At 32.5% G+C, this 17,582-nt stretch overlaps 1 protein-coding gene across 11 annotated transcripts in view; it reads left to right on the plus strand.

Moving 5' to 3' along the window:
* Nucleotides 1-17,582, plus strand: part of LOC145293856 (glycerol kinase 5-like) — a 420,415-nt gene that overhangs the window by 220,200 nt on the left and 182,633 nt on the right. The window contains exon 1 of one of the 11 annotated variants that reach the window (XM_080140558.1): nucleotides 9,378-9,429. The exons of the other annotated variants lie outside the window; for them this stretch is intronic. Coding sequence (XP_079996684.1) covers nucleotides 9,393-9,429 — 37 coding nt within the window. The 5' untranslated portion in view covers nucleotides 9,378-9,392. Of the gene's footprint in view, nucleotides 1-9,377; nucleotides 9,430-17,582 lie in introns of those variants that run through there. 11 annotated transcript variants of the gene reach the window in all.

Here is a 17,582-nt window from a genome sequence, read left to right on the forward strand (position 1 = left end):
ACAGGATCTGTCGTCTTCTGGTCGTTTCTGTCTCTACATCTGTGATAAACAATAATATGTCAGCCTTACTTACTTGGACATAGATTCTCCTGCATCTCAAAGCATACCATCATTTTCGATCTGCAACCAGATCCACAGCATCCACCCAGTTTCTTCCTGTTGCAATCAAATCTTTTGATTGTTTCCAGTTCATTTTTGATCTTTCTCTCCCTTTTCCATCAGGGGTCTATTGGAACACTAAGTTGGCAATTTCCTTTAGGGTCAATCTCAGTGTATTTCTAAGCCAGCCTAGGCGTCGTTTTCAGATTATTACGATACTACATGCTGGTTAGTGTGATCTTTGACTTTTTGTTTGGTAATTTGATTGTTCCATTTGATCCTTAAAATCCTTCTAAGGCACTTAGAATCGGATGCATCTCATTTCTTTTCTTGGCTGATTTTAACATACCAAGCTGTTATGAAATCTTAATTTAGATCTGAAGGTGAATTTGTTGTTTCTCCAGATCTTGTAGAGCTGGTTAAATGCTACTGAGGCCTTACCTATCCTGCACTGCAACTCATAATTCATACGCCCTTCTTTGTTTATGAGGCTTCCTAAGTAGATGAAGTTGTCAACTATGGTTTATTTCGTTTTGGTCGATAAAAACGTATGTAGATGGCTGATGTGTCCTAGAGAGAATGTTTTGCGTTTTATTAGTATTGATATAGAGACCAATGTTCCCTACTTCAACTTGGACCTTGTTGACAATGCCTTGTAGATCGGTGGTGTTCACTGCTAGTTCAACAATATCGTCTGCAAAGTCTAGGTTAGAAAGTTTATACTTGTTGACCCATGTTATACCGTGATCCTTGGTTCCCTTTTATAATACCCACTGACTGGCTAATGTCAGATGTAATATGTTTAGCACAAAACTGCAAATCCATAGTCAGGATCATACTTTTTTTTTTTTTAACTCATCTTCACCCCAAACATGGCATATTGCCACTTGACATAAGGAGTTACTAATTGGGACTATGCCTAAGAAAGATAAAGATGTTGGTTTATGTTACATTTGAACTTCTGCATATCAGTACAGGTAGGGAAGCAGGTAGCAGGAAGGGAATTCCGAAGTTTAGCTGTTCTAAGGAAGAATCTGTTAAAGTAGAAAGCTTTCTGATATTAAGGGATCTCAGTAATAAAGGGGTGGGATTTTGCTGCTAAGCGGGTTTTTCGGAGATATGTACATCGAGGGGGCACAAGTGCAATGAGTTCATCAGAGCACATTCCAGTAAAGTACTTGTAAACCAGGCACAGGGATGCAACATTGAAGCGATGGGACAGGGGTTGGAGCCTAGTTGACAAAGTGGGACCTATTAGATTGGAGACGTCTTTTTGGACCCTATCCAAAAGGGAGAGACTAGCGGTAGATACACCAGCCCAGATGTGGCAACAATACTCCATGCATGGGCGAATGGTGGCCTTGTAGAGGTACAGGATACTCTCAAGTGTAAGTAGTTTTCTAGCATGATAGAGAACCCCACCTTCTTTGCAGCAACCTTCACAATGTCCTCAATGTATTTGTTTCAGTTCATATTTCCTGTGAATGTTAAGCCGAGGAGTTTGAAGGAAGAATTCTCAGGTAGGGAGTTATTTGTCATAGATATTTGTGGTTGGAGAGGTGTCTTGTAATGGTTAAAAGAGAGCAGCTAAGTTTTACTAGCATTAAATGTTGCCATCCATTTACGGCCTCATTCCACTACATTCTGTGAGTTATTTTCTAAGGATTCAGCCATTGTCTTAGATTTGTGTACATCCGTTCTTCCTTTATGTATGTTATAGAGTGTTGTGTCATCAGCAAATATACTTGTGCAACCATCATTTCTTTGTGTGTACTGAGTCAAACCTTTCCCATTTTTGTATTCAACCATTGAGCCTTGTTGCTGTAGATGTCTGCAATAAACATGCAATCTTGCAAGTCTAACAAGTAGCTGTGGTTATCGAGGAAGACTTCATGCAAACCAAATAATCCTGAGCCACGATCTTTGAGTTTTTGTGTAGAAGTCTGATTCGCTCAACGACAAAAACACAGCAGCAGTAATTCTTAGCGATAAAAAGCGCTGAGCACTCCTACATTGAAATGATCCTGTTTCACGGCTTTCTCTGTTCAATCAAGTTATCATTTCAAGAGGGGAAAAATCTGTATGTCTTTAAAAGCCGCTGTCAGATGTAAAACACAAATTGAATTATGAAAACTTGGTCAACCATAGCATCTACTATTCTTTATGAATACGGTCTTTATAGTTGAGCATTTCACTTACGTTTTTTGTGGCATCGCAATTGTTCAAATTCATTCTTCTGAAACAAAAATAAGCAAAAAAAAAAAAAAAAAAAATGGGTTGGGAAAAATGAAATAGGAAAAAGGAAGTTGTAATTTCCTTATTAAAGTGAAGGAAGGTTTTCTTTTCTTTTCAGTAAGTGTATTTCTTGCTGTTGAGTTGATCCAGGTGTGTTTTCCTGGGTGTCGGATGGGTCAGTGCTTGCTTAATGATTGCTGTCAGTTCCTTTCATAAAGAACAGAGGGGAGAGGTGGATGACTTTCATTCTTATACATTATTTATATCTACTAACCTAACAAAAAGAAGTGGAAGTGGGTGTACACAGGGGTGGAGGGGGGGGGGTAAGCGTTTGTTCACACCATTGCTTTTACTGATGTACAATACAGCTGGTTTCGATCAGTTTCAAATTCTGGTAAGTAATGAGTTTCCCACAAATTTCTCATTGTATCGTTTGAGTTTTATACATACTTTGAAGAATTCAAGTTTTGAACATGTTTTTTTGTCAGCATGTATATTTAGCAACCTTGTATGAATTCCCTATTAGAACGATTGATGAAAAAAAAATAGGATCAAAGTATTAAAATATATATATATATATATATATATATATATAAAATTCATATACTCCTAAAACTCTGATTTATATTATTCAAACTACTATTTTCACCTTGGTTGTTATTTTCCAAACGTTTCAGTCAATGTAACCTCCGATGTTCATGTCCATCTTTTCAAACTTGAGATTCTTTGTAGATTTCAGGAATTTTGAACCAAACCCTTTATTTTATCCACAAAGGTAGATTGTTCTTGTTTCATCAGCCGTGGTCGAGTCAGTGTTTATTATAATTTCATCCTTAATTACTGTGGAAATCCCACGCTGCTTTCTACATCAATCTGTATAATTTACTGTTGAAAATAACTAGCAGAGCCTGTGGAAATTCCGTGGTAGTTGAAAAATTTTTAAATACATAAATAAGATTAATAAAAAATAAAATAAAACAATAGCAGCGAATTTTAAAAAATTTATAGCAAATTCTTTTTTAACCTTTTAAAGCTAAAAAGAATTGATGATTTAAAACAATTTAGATTTTTTTTCAATGAAAATTCAACACAACACATTTTGTTTTGTTGAGTTTTTTTTTTTTTCTAAATAATTTTTTATATAAATTATAAAGAAACAGATGTCGATTCACTTGCACATTTTTTTGAAATTTTCAAAAGAAACTATAATAAAAACAATTAATCTCCTCAACGTGACTTTTTTTTTTTAATTATATAAAAGTAGCCAATTTGAAACCATAAACAAGCAGCCATGTTTTTTTTTTTAATTTTTGAAGAGGAAATGTTTTACTGATTTTTGACTGATAAAGAGCGACTATATTATTAATTAATGTTTGCGATGATGGATTTTTTGTGACACTGGACATACGGACAAGTAAATTAATATTTAGATTTTCCTTTTGAAATAATAAATCGCTATAAGTGTCGATATTATTAGGAAAAAATTACCCTTTTATAGAAATAGTTATCGTTGTCAACTAAATATTCTTTAAATAAAACGAATCTGTTCTATATTTATTTAAAATTTAATTATTTTTAAAACAATATTCTTTCTTCGTATAGTCAAAATAATTGTCAGCTAAATCTATGCCTAAATCTAAACGTGAATTCTATGAAAAAAATTGCTTTCTTAGAACTGCTCGACTATGGAACTCTGTTCCACTCGCCTGCTTTCCAGCTAACTACAATATGGTTATCTTCAAGTCCAATGTAAACAAGTTCTTGCTTTGCCGTCCCCTAAAATAATCAAATTATACCAAATTTCCCCCTACTAATGTTGTCCCGATGACTAAGGTACTCTTATTAACTCTTATCCTCGAATGTCCTTTGGTCCTTGATAAGTGGTGATGCCCTTGTAAAAAAAATCGTTAAAACGTGTGTCACTTTTTGAAATATATTTATTTAAATTGTGTTTTAGTCAGCGGAGCGATATAAGTTAATTTTGGTACAATTCATTTACAAATGAGTAAAATTGGAATATTTACTGACATCAGGTTAATCACCAATCAACATGTTTGCCTATTGGACGATCTCATTTCTTTTAAATGTGTGCGAAAGGTAATAACGTTCGTGCGAATATGAAATGCCTCGGCATATTATTATATGGATCAATGCCTGTGGTTAGGATTTAATGTTCAAGAGAAGCGGGGTGGGGGCGATATAGGAAGCAGAGGTCATGTCTCCTCTTCCATTTTTAACATCATTTCCCTCTTCCCAGTATCCAATATAATTCTTTGAGAATAGCACATGAAAAAGTCGAAATGTTAAGACAAATGGGAATAAAAATCATCGAAATATCAATGATAAATTGTTTCATTCGTTAGAAAAATATAAATACTCGTGAGAATTCATGAAGGACTACTTAAGAAAAGACTCACTTGTCAGTCTTGTACAATAAATCATGTCAAGAGGAAGATTTGCAGTTTAAACATACAATTGATACAAGTAATATATATAAATATAATGATACGATAGCGTGGGTTATGCTTACATCTTTTTTCTTCCGAATGATTGTTGTTTAATTGTTATGACCTTCCATTTCTCTTAATAATTTTATTAAGAATTCTTGAAGTTTTGGTTTAGGTTTCGATTTTATAGCTGATAGAAACGGAAGTTATCTATTTTTTTTTATAAATAATTTTACCAAGAATTCTTCATAAGCTTTGGTTTCGGGTTTGATTCAAGCTGATGCACCCAAGTCATATGGATATAAATTTTTTTTTTATTTTTGAAATTACAACTTTATAATATATATATATGAATCGATAGAAAATTGACTCTGAAATAATATACATGAAATCTGCATAAATTAAAATATCATATTTAAGCATATTTTACGACCGGCTATGTCGGGACTCCAGGCATTTGCAGTTTTATCAAGAGCTACAATAATTTGCAGTTTTATCAAGAGCTACAATAATTTGCAGTTTTATCAAGAGCTACAATAATATCAGAGTGTTTTCATTTATGCTGGACATCCACAGAATGACAACATCAATATATTACATATGAAAGAGTTCGCTGTGAAATTTCCACAGGTCCCACTAGTATGCTATTATAAAAAATAGGAAATTTTTTCCTTATGGACTCTAAAACGGCTGGATCAATTTAAAAAAAAAAAAATTACAATTACAATTGTATTTTATGTGCCTAGGAGTGTTCTTAGATAGGTTTTGTATCGGAATTCCTTCAATAATTATGGATAATCGAAAAAAAAAAAAAAACATTAAAGATGGAACGGTCCGCAATTTTGACCAAAGTTACCACTTTTACAGTCTAACATCACAAGTGCATTTGAGAAGTTTTATTACCACACAAACAACTGTGTCTGACGTATATAAAATCAACAGTATTGGTTCGTTGATAAGACAGGGGTGCGTTTGAAATGAATGTTTTTGTTTAGAGCACAATTGAACAATGAAACTTACATTTTGGATTTTAAACTTTAATTGAAGCCATTATATGAAAAACAATTTTCTAAAGCCAACCACAGATTCTTTACGGTGCAACTCACATAGGGGAGACATATGAAGCTTGCTCCAGTGCACCACGGCAGGTTCTTGACTAGAGCAGGCAATCAATCGATTTGATTGAAAAATGGGCAATTTCACTGATTTCAATGAAATTAAAGTATTGGAAGTCTGAAACATTTGGTGATCCTCATTCAATTCCGGGCAACGTCAGATCTCCCTATTAGTGTGTGTGTGTGTGTGTGTGTGTATATATATATATATATATATATATATATATATATATATATATATATATATAATTGTTTACTATTATAATTATTGTTTCATCGTTGCAGGGTGTCACTTTTTGAAATATATTCCTGGTGGCAGAAGCCATCTCTGGCTTCACTAGCAAGGACCCAATCAATTCAGCTACTGTTAACCGCGAGAAATTCTGTTGAATTTTAAACATTTATTCTTTTTAAATGCTTTTTAACGTCTGTCAGAATGATCTAATAATTATATGATGATCTACGCATAAGAGCTAAATTGACAACTTTTTATTTAACTTTTAATTCAACTGAAAGTGCTCAACGATAAGAAACGAGTTTTCTTAAAGGGCTGACATAATTATTTACTATGATAATTATTAAATACCTACAGACACTAGTGTTTCATCTTTTCAGGAATCATCAGTGCAGGGTGTCACGATGAACACACACATATATATTGCGTTGAGTGTGTGTGTGCGTGTGTGCACATACATTTCTAAGTATATATCGCCATCACCTCTATTTTCTTTTCTGCCCTTAAAACTCTCCCTCCTGGTTTGTTTTGAAAGTTAGTGCTTACAGAAACAGGAACATGACCACCTCTATCCACCTAGTGCCATCTATACGGTCTCAGATTCCTGTTTTATAAGCCTTTTTGTTTAGAAACATTCTCTCTCGCCATTGCTTTTGTTGACACGAATCTATTTAACAATTTCTTATCGCTTGCTTGCGTCGCCAACAATGCATTCTCGGTTGGAGGTCATGCTCCATTTTTTGCTGAAATTGATCGATCTCAATGGAATCTCTTATAAGATATTACCCAATGGATGGCCTGAGTGGAATTTTTCGATTTCAGAAGGAAGTAAGATTACATCTGCTGTAGCATAACGAGGTATTAAGGATTTCTTCTATCTCCATTGTGAACAACAGGCCGGCGTTGTGTAGTGGATGGAAAATAGCTGTTTTTTGTTGGTGACACAGTAGTTCGATAATTGAATAGTTACATCTATCAGCAGTGGTGACAGTAGTAGAGATGTTCATATTTCCTTTTATTTTTTTGTTGTTGGAATAAGAGAAGCAATTAAAAATAATAATAAATCAATTCATTAATTGCTCTGAGATTGGATTTATCACAAACTGACCCAGTGCAAAAGCAGTTAAATATACTGAAATGCCCTTCAATTTCAACTCTTATCACTTTTTTATTTATTTTTTTTTAATTTTTATTTTTTATTTTGATAAAATTAGAATATAAAGAAAAATTTACCTTTTATTTATTACAATTGCTTTATTTATTACAATTGCTTATCATTTTTTTTCTAGTCTGCTTAAAGTTAGTTTACTATTTTTTAATGATGGGTGATTTATTCGTATTATTTGAATTCTTTGGACTACTGTTCTCATCTTGAGTGTCATTTTCACAACGTTTCAGTCGATGTAACCTCCAACCTTCTTCAAGTGTATCTTGTTGAACTCGGGAATATTTCTGTCAAACTCGAGGAATTTGGACAGAATTTTGAACGGAATCCTTTATTTATTTCACAGGGGTAGCATGCTCTCGTTCTGTTATATTCATCTATCTATCTATCTATCTATATATATATATATATATATATATATATATATATATAAAGAGAGAGAGAGAGAGAGAGAGAGAGAGAGAGAGAGAGAGAGAAATAAATTGATAGAAAGAGAGAGATTAGAGAAATACATCCAAGCACTGTTTCTAATTCCTTAACCACTGGAATCAAACAATGCCGGATCAGAAGAAATGCGGTTGAGAATTGCATAACCTAGTCTTCTTTATAATCGCCACACAAGTGCACTAACAGGAAAAAGTGAAACAAAACCTATGTGTGGATATTACAATAATAATAATAATGATGATGATGATAATATATCATATATATAAACAAACACATAACACTTATACCCCCTCGACAAGCCCGTTTAGCAACAAAATCCTACCCTCCACTGTAAGGGTACCTAGATATCGGAAATCCTAATACTTTCTTCCTCCGGACTGCTAGAGTTGGAATCCCTGCCCTATTACCTGCTTCTCAGACTATACTGGCATGCACAAGCTGAGAAATGAACATTCAACCTTCAGGAGAATTTCGCTTTCACAATTGATTTTTCCAAGTATTCTAACCATTGTACCATGAGTCCTTGCGTTGTGAAAATGACACTCAAGACGAGAGTAGTCCGATGAATCCAAATAATACGAATATCTAATCCTCGTCTCAAAAATTCAGAAATGGGTTATTTATTTTTAATGTGTAAACATATTGGTATTATTAAATATGGTGTGTGTGATATTGTCAGTCTCTCTCTCTCTATATATAAAAATATACTCATCTTGGAGAAAAGGTGGACAGTCGTTATTATGGTTGCTTTAATGTAGGGTTTTACATTGTCTTTCACAAAAAAACAGTGAATGAAATACTAAATAATTTTTTTGTCGTTTATCAAATAAATATCACCGTGATATTTATTGGATGAATTTCTATCAATATTGTTTTATTTTTGAGTTTGAGTGATTCTCGGGACTCCGACGGTTCAGCCTCATGTTGCCATCTTTATTTTCGTTTTAACTTAAGCGCTCAACACTACTTGCGGTTTAAACTTAAAAACGCTTTAAAATAAGTTAAAACACTAAAAACTTATCTAGGTATATGTACGAGTAACTTATCTTGCTTTTGATAACATTTATTTGTTATATATTTGTTTGTTGGCCACTTTTTGGGTCTGTTGTCTGTTGTAAAGCATAGCCGAGTTTTGTTTTACTTTAAATTTTGATAAAAGTTTTTTTTTTTTAAGTAAACATTATAGCAAACTAAAACAATTCGGAGTTAGCATTTATTGATGGTTTCTTTTACAATAACATCTACGGGAGATGGCGTCTGACGTTAAAGAAAGTTTAATTTTTCACCATATGTCTCATTGTCTGGATAACTGTTTAAGCTGCAAACATGCTTTGGCTCACTGTATTGTTCAGAAAGTGTTAAAGTTCACTTGACACATTTTATTGTTTCATTATCTTTGTTTTGTGAACTTTGACATTTTATCTTATCTTGTATGTCGACTTTTTCATTTTGATTTATCTTCCCTTACCTCCATTTGTTTGTTTTTTTTTTGTTTTTTTTTTGTTGTTTGTTTTTTTTTTGTTTTTTTATTCCCTCATATTTTCCTTTGAGTTTTTAACTTGTTTCAATACTACTTTTAATTATAATACTTGTTTCAATACTACTTTTAATTATAATACTTGTTTTAATACTTTTAATTACTCTAATTCATGTCTACAGAACATATAGGATATATTTGCCTGAAAGGTGAGTTTTTACAAAGATCATCCTTATCTCTCTGTATAAAGTTAGGTAAATGTATACGGTTCTCATGTGTGTTATCATTTGGGAATAACGAATGCTGTATATGAGAAGACGGCAAAACCTCCTTACAAAAAAAAAAAAAAATTAATTAAATAAAAATAAAACCCTGAAGATACCTTTTTGTTAGTATTTCAGTATGAACTTGCGTATTCACACAACGGAATAACTTTTCTCTGAATGGAATTTCTGTGCTAAATCATGTGGTGAAGCTCTCTGAAGAGAATATGCAATTTGTTGTTATATATATATATATATATATATATATATATATATATATATATATATATAACATTACAGTGTCTGTTGGGGATATCCAGATTTCATCAATCTGATCAATCTGGACTTACGAGCTAGCACTTCCGTGTTTTTGTTATATAATATATATATATATATATATATATATATATATCACATATTACACACATATATAGCTAATATGTTTATATGTATTTTAACTACTTGAGCAGTGATTACTAGGGCTGTGACAACAGAATACTCTTTTTATTCTCAGGTATATATCCAACACAGACACACTTAATCAACTGAGAACCATATCCGTCTATATAAAAACATAAGATATTAACGGATATATACTCAAGGGGCAAAACAATGAAAATAACATGCTGTTGTCAAAGCTCTAGTGATTACATATGAGTGAATAACAATGTTCTCATTTACATAGCTCTATAGTGCAACAGATGAGCTATAAATATTTTTCTTTAAAGATACCACGTCAATAGAGATAGATACAGAAGTATTTATTCATTTTCAGAAAGTTTTTCATTTATTGGTCACAACATTGCATACAATTGTTTCAGCCCCCGGTGTTGGTATATAAGACTATAGCTGTTCATCAAATTATAACTTGCACAAACTTGGGCTTCATCAGCACATTAGAAAAATAACAATATTTCAAAATTCTTTTTTAGCCTGCGTTGATACAATCGACGTTCACTTTTTTTTTTATCAACTAGAAAATCTTTCTGCAAATGAGTCAATAATTGTGTATCTATCCCTAGTAACGTGGTATCTTTAAAAATATATACTAGCAGGCCGGCCAGCCGTGTCCGGTCATAAAATATGCATAAATATTATATTTTAATTAGTGCAGAATTTTTATTTATGATAGACAGAAATACTTTAAGTAGTAAACGTAACGTTAAATTTCTTTAAAAAAAAATGAAGCAAAACAAAAGTAAGAACGGAAAGAAACTAAGACATGTGCATGCAAGTATTATGGGTTTTTTTTCTAAACAGTTCATTTCTTGTATGTAAAAAAATACTCGAGCTGAGATCGAAACCAAAACCTAGGGACAGTTAGGCAAGTACGGTAACCATTATGCCAACTTGACACGAACTTTAAAAAGTGTTTTCAAACCTACTTATTCTTAAGTAATCTGTTATGAGTACAATACACGCATGCGCATTTGTGAAACAGTTAACAAACAGATAAAAATCCGATGACACCTACGTACCAATTTTTAAATTTAGCAGACCTTTTTCCGGATGAAAACCGATTAAAAAGATCTTTTTTTACATGACTGAATACCTTATATACCAAATTTCAAGTCTATAGGTAAAAAAAAAATTCGTTGAATATATAGTTGAGAACCCCTCCCCCAACACACACACACACACACACACACACACACACATTCTCACTTTGAAATATAGATTTATAAATTTAGATTACGATGTTTGTTCAAATTTCATTAAGCAGGAAATATTTATTTGTCCGGTTAGTTCATGAAGTCAATTAATCTGATTAAGAGTTGAGCCATACTATAAGTGTAGAATTTGCACTGGGTATGACCTTAAGGTGTAATCGGTGGCGAGGCCCCAATTTGGGAGTTTTGGGGAGTGTTGAATCTCTCCTTAGTTATCATTACTCCCAGGTCTTTTCTAATACAGAGTTAAAATCAGCCTTGAATATAATCACACGAAACCGTATCCAGCAGCCGCGACATTTACATCCTGAATAACTCATTGATGCAAACAGCATAAATATGTATTTGAATTTTTTAAATGAGGATTGATAATTTGTATTATCTAGACTACTGTTCTCATTTTGGATATTAGTCACACAACGTTTTGGATGATCTAACCTCCAATCATCTTCGGATGCATATTGTCAAACTCGGGAATCTAAACGGAATTTCAAACTAAATCCTTTATTTCATCCATGGGGGTAGATTTTTCTAGTTCCGTCAGTCATCTAATTCATATTATATTCCTAGTGTCGCCTAGACTGAGGATCGAACCTTTAATTCCTAGAAGACTGTCACTTAGAACTGATTATAACTTAGCACTTTTATCCGGTGTGCTATAAAGATGTTCATCGGCTAAAACATGTGACATTGTGAAAATAACATGCAAGAGGAGGACAGTGGTTCAATTAATCGAATTAATATGTATTTGAAGATATATTAACTTGAAGCATAAAAATAATTTTACGACATTGATTGTGTTCAGCATTAAATATGCCGAAAAGAGTTATGTCGTAAGGCAAACCAAATGGTTCCGTTTCTACAAACCATGTAAACAAGAGGAATGAATAAACACGTTGTGGTTCGTTAATCTGTTAGTATATCCAGAGGCTTGACAAGTGATCTCCAAATAAACATGTTTTCAAAACAAAAAATACAAAAAAAGTTTCTTAAAAAAACTTTGTACCCATCACGGGACGAAGATGTCATATTCCAAAAATCATGTAAATTGATTAAGTAGCTTCTTTTTTTTTCTTTTGTTTTAACTAAAAAAAAAAAAAAATCAAATATTATGACGAAGCGATACGATTGTTTTGATGCGCCATATTTAATAAATAAGGGAGAGGCAACTCAATTCGGACTATCGAGATTAAAACCAGCTTTGGGATGGCTACAGTTTACTATTAAAATCACAGCAACAACAAAAATAATTATATATTTGTACACACACACACTTGATCAACTTACATGACTTTTAGAACATAACATCTTCGTTCCGTGATGGGTATGTACATCATAAAGATCTTTCTGCAATTCAGTTGTTTTTGGGTTTTTTTTGTTTGTTTTTTTTTGTTTTGTTTTTTTAAATTTGTTTAATTCTAAATAAGCACCGATTGTATTCTCATCCTGGTTATTGATATAAAGTTTGGTCCTTGTATCGCTGTAGAAAAAAAAAAAGCTATTTGTAAAGTCCTCGTCAAGCCTTAGGCATTTTGGATGAAATTTTGTACTGCGTTCTGTTATCCTTAACCCAAGAGTTTTCCTGCCCTAAAAAAAAAAAAAAAAAAAAAAATTCAGTTGGTTAACCTTTATTTGTTTAGATTTACAGATGTTTGGCCGTACGAGATGTATTGTGTGACTATCTGTGTTCTGTTGTTGCCTCAACTTTCCCCTCTCCACACTTACAAATATTTGAGTTGAGTGAAGAGAAAGAACGCGAGGAGGGGGAGGGGTACTGTTTATTTATTATTTCTTTGGTGTATTTTTTAGGCACTTTTCGATCTTTTGATTGACAACTCTATTTCTCTCTATCTCTTCTCCCCTCATCTCTATTTCTCTTTCTCCTTCTCCCCATCTCTCTCCTCATGCTTGCAATTTCTTAAATATATACCAACTTACCCCCCCCCTTTAAGTGCGTAACACTAAGAATTAACTGCTCGTTATACATTAGTGATGGAACGATTCCAACATTTTTCCGATTCTGATACAATTACTTTTATTATAAATTCCGATTCTTTTTAAAATTCTAAATGTAGAGGTTTTAAAGTTTTTTTAGTGTGGTGGGGTGGGGGTTGGATTACTGCCAAAAACTCATGTAATATGTACATATATTTTTGCAAACGCAAAAGTACCCTTGTGGAGATCATCTATAGATTTTAGTCCTACTTGCAGTATAAAATCAATAAATATTATTTTATCATTAATGCGAGTCATGGAAATTCAAGATTTAAACAAAAGCAAACAAAAAAAAAATGCAAACAATCGTTTTTGGCATCGGAAAATAGGCACGAACTGTTGTGATTACGATACTCAAAAAACTTCCATTTTTTTTTTTTTTTTTTTTTTTTTTTTTTGTTCTCGATTCCGATTAATCTTAACACTACCATGACTATAAATATTGAAACAGACATAGATTAGTGTATATCTTCTTTCAAAAAAATAATAATAATAATATGCTTTACCAGTGTTCACACTAATACAATAGAACCTCAGGATACGGCATTAAAAATTAGTAACAAAATACAGTACAGTATATAATACACACATATATATAATCAAATAGCATTATAAATAACACCGTAAGGCAGGGAAAATATCGTAACTAGGGTCCGGAAAAACATTGTATTTCACATCGTAACCTGAAAAAAAATCATATCCTGGGATTCTACTGTGTATATAAAATAATCAATAATTTTTAATGTATAAATTATCATTAAAAAAAAAGCACCTATCGTTGACATTTTATCATATTGTGGAGGATATTTTTCTGAATTCATTTCAAACAATGAGTTATATCTGACTTGCTATTTGCTTTCTTTCATTATTTAATAGGATATTGAACTATTGCATGTTAAAAAATAAATGCATGTCATTCCTGATGACCTAAAGAAAAAGTCACCAAGCATTGAATTTGCTATTTTTTAAAATTTTCTTTAACCTCTTTCCTTTGATTATTTTTTTTTTGGGGGGGGGGCAGCTTGGCATAAAATAATGACGCCAGAATTTTCAAGAACAAAGACATTAGCAGAAGTGAACTGCTTAAAAGACAATGAAATAAATAAAGAATAAAACGTCTCAAACTGGAAAGTTAAAAAAAAGTGAAAGGCAGGAACGTATATATTAGTATAGAAAAGCAAAAGAAAAATAGTCTACTTATGAAAATAAATTTGCGTTTTTCCATCATTCATATGATATTTTGTGTAACAGAACGGATATATGTTTACAAATGAATACATGTTGCCCTTTATTATAAAGTGATGGATTAGAGATGTGTAGGAAGGTCATAAATCCAATCATATTTTTGATGCCTTAATTATGATCCTATTTTGCTTGATCCCTTGAATCATTTGCCTTTTCTTGATCCTTTTATGATGAGCCTTATGATTGCTGAAGGCTATTTGAAAAGTCTCTCCCTACTTGATATTAAATAATAAATGCCGATGTCAACTACTTGATGGGTGGCCTACTGTCACAACAAACATCACCTATAGATATTTATATAATCGCTAAACATGAGACGGCCACTGAGTGCTGCAGGTGTCCTATGTGTTCTCACTTAAACCCTTTCATTCTGTACTGAAATTTGTGTTCTTCGTTATAGTAGCGAAACTCGAAAATTGAAATATTTAAGTTCAGATGAAATCAATGGTATATACTGAATTGTCATGTCGCAGTAGTGAAAATATTCAAGAATTACGATAAACGATAAGATAGAAAATTAATTATTAATGAAAATAGGTTTTAAAAAAATTTCAAGTGTGTATATAAATTAATAGCATCAAGTCGGGAAGTAACTCAGTCTGTCTTATTACAGTAATGGTGGCTGTCACACAATCGTCTATTAGTACAAAGCACATGTTTTATGTAATAATACAGTAATATTTAACTAATTATAACATGACAATTAGGTAGACAGCATTGCTTATTGTAGAAATCGATAAAAACAGTAGTTATCATTGTTTTTTAATGAAACTCATTTTTTCTGCTGTTGGATTTCGCTACAATAACAAAGAAGGACCCAAATTTCATGGTTATGTATGGAAGTGAAATCAGTGAGGGTTGAGGACATGCGCTGTACGATTAGAAATGCTATGAAAATGATGTGATGGGTGTGTAATGTGAATCTTAAAGATGGACTTAGATCTGATGACCCCCAGGAGAAGATTGAATTTGTACAGTGTAAGGAGATGTGTGCAGAACAGAAAACTTCAATGGTATGGCTCTGTTGAAAAAAATTGATCCGAGTTCTTGAATTAGTAGATGCGGAATGCTTGTGGTAACAGGGTCAGTTGGCATGAGAAGGTCAAGGAAAACATAGGAAGAAGTGATACGGATGGACTTTAGGGAAAACATTGGGAGTCACCTGAATAATGTGATATACACTTGTAAATTAAGTTTGTGTAACATGTTAGAACAGTGTCATTAGCTCCTATAAAAGGTAGAAATGCAGAACTACTTCCATTATGTTCACATTCAAATTGTATTTTTGAATACACTTATATTTAAGATGCACTTCCTAGTATGTCTTCGTTTTTAGAGACAAACATGCACACAGGCATGTTATCCTTTATTGTGTGTGTGTGTGTGTATATATATATATATATATATATATATATATATATATATATATATATATATATATATTGAGAGGGAGATAAAGAGGGAGCACGTGATAAAGAGAGAGGACAGACGAAGAGGCGTTTTGTACTAAATATACCAAAATTCACCCATTTTTCTTTTTTTTTTTAATAAAGGAATCACCACTTATCAAAGCTCAGAGACCACTCGAGAATAAGCGTTAATGAGTGTACAGTAGTCAATAGGAAAATGTCGTAATCGTTAGTAGTGGAAATTGGGAAAATTGGATTACTTAAGGGGACAGCTCATAAAGAACTTGTTCACGTTGGACTTGAAGACAACCATATTGTAGTCAGTTGAAAAGCAGGAAAGCAAAACAGTTCCACAGGCGTGCAGTTCTAAGAAATAAACTTTGTTCATGGAATCTATGTTTAGGTTTAGGAACAGATAAAGAGTGGAGGAAATTATTGATAGTGGTTTCAGCTAGAAAAGAAAGAATATATTCTTTGATTTCATATAATTTTATTTTTAAAAATTGTGGTGGGGGGTTAGAATCGAAACCGCACACTCGATGTTTTCAGTTTGATACTTTCCTAACTAAACAATTCAGATATTCGTTAAGTTGACTTTTAAAATACCACTCATTAGAAAAATCGTATCTATGCACTTTAAGTTTTAAAGAGATTTTGTCCCCATGGGTCACCGGAAGGTGTTGGCATGTAGATATTCGGCACAAAGAGGCTTACATAGAGATTCGGTACCATTTCCATTTCTACTCCAGATCACTGTATATATATGATGTAAATTTAATCAAAGTATGATATATTTGATGTTTTAAACGATGCTAGACCCTTATAGCTTCTTTAGAATTTGAGACTACTTTCATTTTCTTTCTCAAAGAATGTTACGTAAGAATATATTTTGTTCGCCATTTTCCTAATATTTAGTAAGTAATATCTCGTAAACTTGTTTGAATTTCATGTAGAACGAAAATTATAAACTCATCGTTGAATTCATTTAAAAAAATTTTTTTTTTCAAAGTTCAAAATTACCCTATGCAAAAGTATTGGATACATCAATTTCATATTTCTATAGTTGACCACAAGTTTTTCACACTGATCCACCGTTTTTCACATTGATCCACAAGTTTTTTCACATTGATCCACAAGTTTTTTCACATTGATCCACAAGTTTTTTCACATTGATCCACAAGTTTTTTCACATTGATCCACAAGTTTTTTCACATTGATCCACAAGTTTTTTCACATTGATCCACAAGTTTTTTCACATTGATCCACAAGTTTTTTCACACTGATCCACAAGTTTTTTCACACTGATCCACAAGTTTTTTCACACTGATCCACAAGTTTTTTCACACTGATCCACAAGTTTTTTCACACTGATCCACAAGTTTTTCACACTGATCCACAAGTTTTTTCACACTGATCCACAAGTTTTTTCACACTGATCCACAAGTTTTTTCACACTGATCCACAAGTTTTTTCACACTGATCCACAAGTTTTTTCACACTGATCCACAAGTTTTTTCACACTGATCCACAAGTTTTTTCACACTGATCCACAAGTTTTTTCACACTGATCCACAAGTTTTTTCACACTGATCCACAAGTTTTTTCACACTGATCCACAAGTTTTTTCACACTGATCCACAAGTTTTTTCACACTGATCCACAAGTTTTTTCACACTGATCCACAAGTTTTTTCACACTGATCCACAAGTTTTTTCACACTGATCCACAAGTTTTTTCACACTGATCCACAAGTTTTTCACATTGATCCACCGTTAAGAAT

This window comes from Euprymna scolopes, chromosome 15 (assembly GCF_053919585.1).
Source record: "Euprymna scolopes isolate OS-2025 chromosome 15, ASM5391958v1, whole genome shotgun sequence".
Lineage (NCBI taxonomy): Eukaryota > Metazoa > Mollusca > Cephalopoda > Sepiida > Sepiolidae > Euprymna > Euprymna scolopes.